At 41.5% G+C, this 9,168-nt stretch overlaps 1 protein-coding gene and 1 long non-coding RNA gene across 3 annotated transcripts in view; one reads left to right on the top strand and one right to left on the bottom strand.

Moving 5' to 3' along the window:
• The first annotated feature begins 280 nt into the window (after positions 1–280).
• Positions 281–9,168, top strand: part of Clca4l (chloride channel calcium activated 4-like) — a 19,999-nt gene continuing 11,111 nt past the window's right edge. The window contains 5 exon segments of the mRNA NM_001077356.2: positions 281–458; positions 2,695–2,835; positions 3,032–3,179; positions 3,529–3,637; positions 5,382–5,559. Coding sequence (NP_001070824.1) covers positions 300–458; positions 2,695–2,835; positions 3,032–3,179; positions 3,529–3,637; positions 5,382–5,559 — 735 coding nt within the window. The 5' untranslated portion in view covers positions 281–299.
• The window catches only part of LOC102549543 (uncharacterized), a 9,215-nt gene continuing 1,558 nt past the window's right edge, over positions 1,512–9,168 (bottom strand). The window contains exons 1-3 of one of the 2 annotated variants that reach the window (XR_010064489.1): positions 6,448–9,168; positions 2,722–2,783; positions 1,512–2,233 (exon numbers count right to left, since the gene is read on the bottom strand). The exon at positions 6,448–9,168 is cut by the window's right edge and continues 1,558 nt beyond it. This is a non-coding gene — a long non-coding RNA (uncharacterized LOC102549543). Of the gene's footprint in view, positions 2,784–6,447 lie in introns of both variants that reach the window. The other variant, XR_010064488.1, reaches the window with a different exon arrangement.

Genomic DNA, 9,168 nt, shown 5'->3' with positions numbered 1-9,168 from the left:
ATGGCCATGACAAATACCCACAACTATGAGGATGACTACACCAACAATCCAAAAGGATCGCTCACTTGAGTAAATACTTGGTGCTTTAGAAAGAACAATGAATGCGTTTACCATAATCCTCATTGACATTCAGCTGCTAAGTCTCTAGAATGAAAGCAATGAGGGAAGTCACCAAAAAACATGAGGATTTCGTTCCACACATATATGCAAATATTCTGGACTTGATTCAAATACCTGGGAGAAGCACTCACATAAATACCCTTCTGTGCCACCACTCTCTCACCATAGCATGTGCGAGCATGGTGCCAGTGCTGAAGGTCCTTCTGTTCCTCACCCTGCATCTCTTGCAGGATGTGAAAAGCTCCAAGGTCCATCTCAACAACAATGGATACGAGGGTGTGGTCATTGCAATTAACCCCAGTGTACCAGAGGATGAAAGACTCATCCCAAGCTTAAAGGTAAGAAGGGTTTTTATTACCTGCATATTTTCAGGTCAATAATTCTGTTGACTGCGCATCTGAACTGACACACACAGTTACACACTCATACAGTTACACACTCACACACACAATTACACACTCACAGTTACACACACAATTACATAGTCACACAGTTGCACACTCAAACACAGTTACACACACACACTTACTCACACATTGTTACACACACAGTTGCACAGTCACATACAGTTGCACAGTCACACAGTTATACACACAGTTACACATGGTTACACACTCACACAGTTACATACACCACAGTTACACACACACAGTTAGACACACTGTTATACACTTACACACAGTTGCACACTCACACACAGTTACACACACAATTATACACACAGATACACACTCAGAGGCAGTTACATACGCCACAGTTACACACACATACACAGTTACACACACACTGTTACACACTCACACACAGTTTTACACTCCTAAGGACTCTTTGACCATTTCCATTATGTCTGCAGGATTATCCAGGGTCAAAATGAGAACCTGCTTAGCTTTATATTTTATCATACATTAAAATCAGTTAATTACCAGTTATTAACTAGGTAAGGTGACAGACTTCAGAGCAGTGGGGAAGAGTTCTCACACTTTATCTTAATAATGGTTCGCACAGTCTGCACAGCGGTTGTACGCAGAAGCTCCCGCAGCTTGTCCTGCACACTCCTCCAGCTGCTCCTACACGCTCAGCTTTGGAAAACCAAAACTCTTACCTCTCCTACCTTAAAGGAAAACTTAAACAGTTTTTGAAGTTGATTTGTTTCTAATTTTACTTGTACCAATATAATAAAAGGTTTTATAGCACATAGTGCTTTAATACGCACTCTATTCTTAGATCCTCTCAGTATCACTAAGATAGGACTTAGGGGAAAGACTTTAAATATTATGTAAATAAGAATATCAAGAGAATTACAGTCCTAAAATCAATGCCCAAAATGAAATTAACTGTCCCTACATATTTTTTTTACCACTTGGTAAAACTTGGTCTGTTACTATATTTGATGTTAATAAGAAATGTTTACTACATTTATTTTGAGTTCTCTCTTCTCTAAGTATAGTGTGCTTATTAATGACAAAGTTAACATCAAATATAACAATATACCAAACCTTAAAAGTTTGTGACTGAGGGCTTAAAAATATAAGATAAAGAAAGCGAGAAGACTGTCGTTCGAGAACGGTTCTCTGTGCACAGCACAGTAGCTCTCAGGATGTGCTCGGTCAAAGCAAACAGAACAAATCCAAGGAGCTTAGCTATCCTCCATTCTCTGAGCCCTGAGCAGGCCACCTCTGTGCACTCGCAGGACTGTCTTTTCTTCTTCATTTTCAGCATATGTGCTTCCTCCTTGCGTCCCCAGCAACTCTGCTTCTCGCACTCCGTCCTCTGTACAGGCTAAGTGTCTTGGGCGTTCCGGGGTGCTTTCTGGTGCAGAAAATCATGAATTATCTTCCCGTGCTCTCTGCTGCTGGGGGTGCTTTGGATTCCTTGCTGTTCCTCACAATGCTGGTTAGCATCTGTATCCACATCAGCCCCACCTCATAAAAACAAAAGAGAGGGCTCTTGCTTGTTTGTCAAAATGGCACAAAAGAGGGAGCGCAGCCATTTTGATTGACCTCGCTCCCTTGCCCGCCTTTTCCAAGGGTGGTTAGAATCTTACCCAGGCCAAGAGATGCAGCAACAGGAGGAGAACACCCGCTTCCTACGTATCGTTCATTGGCACTCCAAGCTGCAGAAAAGTTCCACAGTTTTTGCCTGTCCAACAGAGATGGCTCGGTGCAGTGCTTATCTGCTGTCCTCATCAACACTAGGAGCCGGGCTATTGGCCATGATGCCTCTACTCAACTCCGCCCCTCCACCGTAGGCCAGGGCGCTGGCTGTAGATTTAGACTCTTACCCTTCCCTCTCATTTTCTGAGAGTCTCCCACAGCCTTCCGATCCTAATTACGCTTATAACTGACCCAACTTCTTCATTCCTATCTCCAGCCTACACTGCTGACCACAAGGGGAATCAGGTAAAAACAGGTGTGAATTTGGGCACGCGAAGAGAAACATACAGACTTGAGACTTGGTAAAAACCATTCTTTTTGAGGGAAAGGAGCTCCTGATTTGCTTCTAGTTTGTGTACATACTTCAATGCTAATTTTGTTGTGTGACATTATTACAACAATGCACTTCTCATTTTGTCAGGAAATGGTAACTCAAGCCTCCACTTACCTGTTTGAAGCCACCGGGAGAAGATTTTACTTCAGGAACGTGAGCATTCTAGTTCCCATAACCTGGAAGTCAAAAACTGAGTACTTAACACCGAAACAAGAATCATATGACCAAGTAGGTGTCACATCTATCTGCTAGCCTCTTCCTGTCGCCTTTACAGATGAGTACTTGTACCTTGTGGTGAATGCTAATGCTGTAGGGAATGAAACTAGTAACATAGCTTTTACCAGTTAAGTGAGACAGACCTTGTTTGCAAAATCTCTGGATTCTAAGGCTCCTGGCATCTGACTGGGTTTGTTCTGCATTTTAGGCAGACGTCATAGTTGCCGATCCTCATCTGAAATATGGAGACGATCCCTACACCCTTCAATATGGGCAGTGTGGGGACAGAGGACAGTACATACATTTCACTCCAAACTTCCTGCTCATTGATAACTTGATTATCTATGGACCCCGAGGTACAAATAGCTATTTTATCCTTCTTATTTCCACTGGGGAAAAGCAAACCACTAACATTAATGTGGATTTCTAAGACTTGGAAAAGTAAGCATTAGATAATATCTTCATTAAGAAATATGCTAATTTTTTAGAATATGCTAATTATAGCCAACCTGTTGTATATACAGATTTAATAGTTACATGAGTCATGAGACAGTGTTGTTCTCTTTCACCATTTATGAACTAATGAGAAACATTCATTTCTAGAATTCTCTAGTTCAGGCTAACAGATGAGCAAGAAATTTAAACAGGAGAGATCCATATTGAACTGTTTTAACAAGATTTATAGGTGATAATCTTCTCTCTCAGGCAGAGTCTTTGTCCATGAGTGGGCCCATCTCCGGTGGGGAGTATTTGATGAGTACAACAAAGAACGTCCCTTCTACCTATCGAGAAAGAATGTTGTTGAAGCAACAAGGTATCCCTGTGTGAACTACTCTGATGCTACAACTTCTTATTTACTGCCCTTCAGCTTTCTGTATTGGGCGGTTGAGGACAATCTGGGGGTTGATCTATTCAAGCTCTATGTGTGAACTGGTAGGACGTTTAATTTGACTTTTAAATTAAAAGTAGTAGGAAACATTTAGAATATTGTTTTCAAGTATTGGGAACAATAGCAATTGGTGTCTTGAGGAAGTGACTCTGTGAGAGAATGTCAATTTGATGAAAGAGGATCCTAGAGAATCTACTCCTGTCCCCTCTGCAGTGCGTGCTCTGTAGAACTGCCTGGAGCTGTGCACCTAAACTCAGCTGTGAGCATCCCTGGCCTCCGACTCCCACTTTCACACCACAAAACCATCCCTTGCCTAGACAAGGCCTATTCAACCTTTAGTTATTTCTCCTCTTAATCTTTCTGCCCCTCCCATTTGAGGTTAGATGCCATGAAGAGAATCCCAGAAAGCATGCATGGGACTTGTGCACACATTTTACTAAGCAGCTTATCTTGAAGACAGTCCCAGAGAGCATGCGTGGGCCTGGCACATAACCAGCTTATCTTGTTGCTTTGTTTTCTCCCAATAGAGTTTAAGATCCTTGAGTGAGTGAGTGAGTGAGTGAGTGAGTGAGTTAGTTTTTAGTTTAATTTAATTTTGTTTTTGCAATTCTCAACATAAAATTCTCAAACTAAACAGTTATCAAGTGATAAATATTTGTACCATTAAACAAATGAAGGAGTTTCCTTATGATCAGTAATAAAAAGATATATATATGTATATATATATATATATATATATATGTTAAAACAAGCCCCTAAAGCCCAATTCATTGAGCTCCTGCTCTGTGTCCAGAAACTTTGAGTCTTTCCACGTGTAAGTTAAGCTTTGGGGCCAACCTCTTTTGAAAAGACATCTCCGTTATCCTTACAATACATCAGATTTATGAAATGAATTAATGTCATGAAGTATGAGTAAGAAGACAGACAGACAGGCAGACAGGCAGGCAGGCAGGCAGGTAGGTTTGGGGGTTTGTTGTTTTGTTTTGTTTTGCCTTGGTTTTGAGAATCCTTTGAACCTCACTCCTCCATTCTCCGACAGGGATTTAGCAATTATCTTGGTCATGAAGCCCAATGGTTTGATGCATATATTTTTTTCCAACTCTTCATTTAGTCTAGCTCACTCATTATAAAAACGTAGCCTGCAAATTACTATACATTCACAACCTTGTAATGTATACATGGAAATTTAAGGGGATATTAAACATATTTTGATTTTCCTCTCCTCAGTAAAAATCCAATTCCTCTGCAAATCTTATCTAATTGAATCTTTGTAATACCCGTGTAAGTTTGATTTTTATCAAATTATCTGTAGCCCACAGACAAAATAGATTTGTTGATCATATTAGGAAGCCAATGGATTTTAAAACCATACACTGAAAATGCAGGGATTTTTTTCGGGGGGGGGGAGGTTGTTTGGGTGTTATTGTTGTTTTCCTAAAACCAAGGTTTGTAGAGGTAAACATTGTGCCTACTCTTGTCAAAATGAAATATTTGGTGCATGACCAAGAGGATGTGTCACTGAGGAAAAAACTTCAGGACAGGAGAGAGTGAGGGAAGCTTCAAAACTGGGGCTGAGGGTGTAGCTTTGTGACAGAAACTAGCCTAGCATGGGCAGCCCCTGGGCCCAACAGCTAGCACCACCAACGGTAATCCAACCCTATCATCGTAGGTGTTCTACTGACATCACTGGCACCAATGTGGTCCATGAGTGTCAGGGAGGCAGTTGCGTGACAAGAAAGTGCCGGCGAGATTCAAAGACAGGACTACCGGAACCCAAGTGTACATTTATCCCAAACAAATCCCAGACAGCCAGGGCCTCCATAATGTTCCTGCAAAGTCTGGATTCTGTAAGTACTTCCCGTTTCTCTCACAATGGAACCTTTGCACAGAGTTAAGCAGTGAAGCTTTATATCCACAAAGCAGAAGAAAATGACCCGCTGAACCGATTACAGGCTACCTTCTACAGGTAGGGTCGGGATGTGTCTGGAGAGAACCCTATCCCTTCTAGCTCATTGTCTGCAAAGGTAGCACTGCACCCTTCTTACTTGAGTCACATAACATCTTAGAGTCTCCTCACTAGTGTCTGTTGGGCTGGTGTGCAGATCGGCAAACCTCACATCAGTCCACTCCCCGGTGGTTCCTCACACCAGCCTAACAGAACCCACAGTGGAGCTTCCTGGCGACAGTCCAGGTCTACTGTCTTCCCGCTAAAGCTCACCAAGCCATTATAAAATGCTAATCTTTGGGAAGTCCAGATGGTCCTGTCTCCATAGAACAGATATAAGAGTCTAAGTTCTCAAAGACAATGGTGTAGATACGTAGTTTGAGGGGTATCAACAGATGTGTTAGAGTCGATGGATTTGACACAGAAACCTAATGTGTGTTTCCAAGACGTCGTTGGCAGAACACTGCTAAATCTGATGTTTAGTTCCCTCATTTTAAAAATGGCAATTAAATATACATGGTCTCCGTTGTTATCACTATGTTTATGGGGTCTAATAGAAACAAGTTTAAACCCAGTGTTGATGCAAGGTAGGTACAAATGAAGCCTTAAATTTCTAATTTTAAAATTTACGTTTTGAAAATACGGAGTCATCTCTTTCTCTCAGTAAGTCCAATCGTTTAAATTTTAAATTTTCACTTGACACGTAATAAATTTATGGGATAAATGTGACATTTCAATAGACAGACATAATGCCTAATGCTGAAATAGGACTAATTAGCATATTCATTACCTCAAAGATTTATGCTCTTTCTTGTGGTAAGAACATTCAAAATCCTCTCATCGTGCTATTTTCAAGCACAAATGACTGTTAACTAAAGTCACTCTATTCTGCTATTAAACACTAGAATATATTCCAGCAATCTACCTATAATTTTATACTATTAATCAACCTCTCTGTGTCCTCCTCACTTGGATTCCCAGTTGCCGATGACCAGCATTCTACTCTACTTCTATTACACCAGTTTTCTTAGCCTCAGTGTATTTGTGAGATCACAAAGCATTTATTTTCTTGCTCCAATTGTATCACTTAGCACAGTGTTCTCTGGGCTCACTCACATTGGGGCACACAATAGTGCTCTGTTCTTATTTATGAGTGAAATACCTGAGTGTGGGTAACTACCTCTTATTAGTCCACTCGTCCACTGACGGACACTTAGGTTGGGTCTACACTTTGAACACCGTGACTGACGTGGATGTGCAGTTGATGTGGTTGCTGGATATCTGTGCGACATATATAGATATGGACAGAGAGAGAGATAGAAATATAGAGGTTGCTTGGTCATATAGTGTTTCTACATTTTAGTGTTTACAAACTCCCATTTTATTTTCCCCAGCGTGCTAACTCAGACTCCTACCACGCATGAACATTCCCCGTTTTAGGGCCCTCTCCAGCATTTTCCTTTTGTCTTTTTTAGCCATCTGACTGGTGTGAGAGTAGACCTCACTGTGGCTTTGGCTTGCACTTCCTTGATGGTTGGTGGTGAGGAGCTCTTTTCCGCCTACTTTCTAGTCAGTCACTTAGATGTATTTTCTTGAGAAACGACTATTTACACCATCCAACTATTTTAAATCTTGTTATTTCTGGGAAGATTTTGCTGCTAAATTCTTTGAGTTCCTTATAAATTGGTAAGTCTCTTGTTGTGAACCATCTGCAAGTGTTTCCTGCCATGGTGAAGGTTGTCTATTTACTATTGGTAACTTCTTTTGCTATTCTCCAGTCTTAAATTATATAAACATACTGTGTTTACCTTACAAACATGTGTGCAAATGTAAGAATATCTTAAATGAGAAAGTGTTTTAAAAACAAACCAAAGTTGCATCTCTAAATGATAAGACCAGCTTAATTGAAAAGAAGCAGTCCCTCGTATACTAACACACGAGCAACGAACACTACCCCGGTCACAAAAAAAAAGTTTCTGATGGAATTAAAAATTGTTGTGGCACCTAGACAATGAGGAAAGTTAGAAGTTTTCTTCTGAAATGTGTGAAGTAGACAACGTTTTAAATGGACCCTTCTTCTAGAAATATCTGACGTGAGCAAGGATAGTTCACTTGGACTGGCTGAGCCTGGATCAACAAAATATTCAGCATCCAAGCAGACCAGAAATTACCTGACACAGCAGATCATCAGAACACACACTGCCTATTCTAAACCACACACCACTGGCATTTACCATCAGGACACAACTGCTGCCTATTTGGGACACAAGTAGTAAGGAAAGACACCTGAAGTCCGAACGGAAGCAAATTACACAGGACATTGTTCAGAGAGAAGCACTGTGTTTTAGCCAAACATCTTATCCCACATAGGACAAACTTCTAATTATCACGCTATAGATTAAATATATTACATACCGAGCCCAGAACATAACCTCAAGCTCTGGACATGGACAGCACACAATACTGAATATTCTCCCTCCGCTCCTTCCAGCCCCTAAACAGAATTCTCTCCATTTCGAGTTCAGTGCTGTGTTAAGAGCTGACACCAAGTAAATAATTAAAAATAATTTTCCTAGAGAAGTGTTCTAGGGAGAGCAGTAGAAGTACTGAGGCAGAATTAAAGCCAAGTAGGAAGAGACACGGGTGTATGAATCAGAGTCATACGAAAGGGCCGAGGAAGATGGCTTCCGAGTGGATGGGCTTTTTAGCTGGGATTGGGAAATGAGTCTGAATTTGGCGAAGCGGTAAGAGAGAAAGAATTCGAGGCAATGAGACAGACTGACAGCAACTAGAGCCACCGGGCAGAGTTGCTACCTGTAATGCCAAGGTGAGAATTGTCTAAAGATTTCCATCGCCATTGGAAAGATTCTAATACTTGTTAGAATAATTTGGGGAGAATAGAAGCTTGTAATAAAATGGCGTTTTCCTAGTTGGTGCAAAATCACCATTAGGGTGAGTGAGAATTCGGGTGAAAGTTTCTGGTGCACTCTAGAGACGAATGATATTCTATGGTGGAATCAAGAAATGCGTGCTGAACAAGAGGCAGGAAATGGGGCTGAACCTGCAAAGCTACAAAGCTAGGGTGTTGGGTTTTTCTCCTCTCTACTTTGGACGAATGGTGAGGTAGCTGCTTAATTCCCCCAGAAATACAGCAATACCATTGTGAAGGCAGGGACGGGATGGGATGGGATGGGATGGGACGGGACAGGACGGAACGGGATGGGTGAGGCTGGGAGGTCAGCTGGGAGCCCCGGCAATAGGCAGGGGAGAGACTTGATTCAAAGACAACGGCAGGAGGAAGAGGGGACAGTGTGACAGGCATCACCTCACAGCTGGAAGGATGTGAAGAAAGCCTTTGTTTGCATCCATATTTTCTCCCCACCCAATAGAACCTCATTCGGGAGATTTGAACCTGCGCCATGTCAGAAACAAAGCTCTTACAGTGTGTGAGAAATGCAGATGTAATCAGCTAGTGTTGAGTCTGAGCTTAACACTGCAAACATGGCAGGAG

This window comes from Rattus norvegicus, chromosome 2 (assembly GCF_036323735.1).
Source record: "Rattus norvegicus strain BN/NHsdMcwi chromosome 2, GRCr8, whole genome shotgun sequence".
NCBI lineage: Eukaryota > Metazoa > Chordata > Mammalia > Rodentia > Muridae > Rattus > Rattus norvegicus.
Note: the sequence above shows the minus strand (reverse complement) of the source record. Positions and strands in the feature narration are given on the sequence as shown.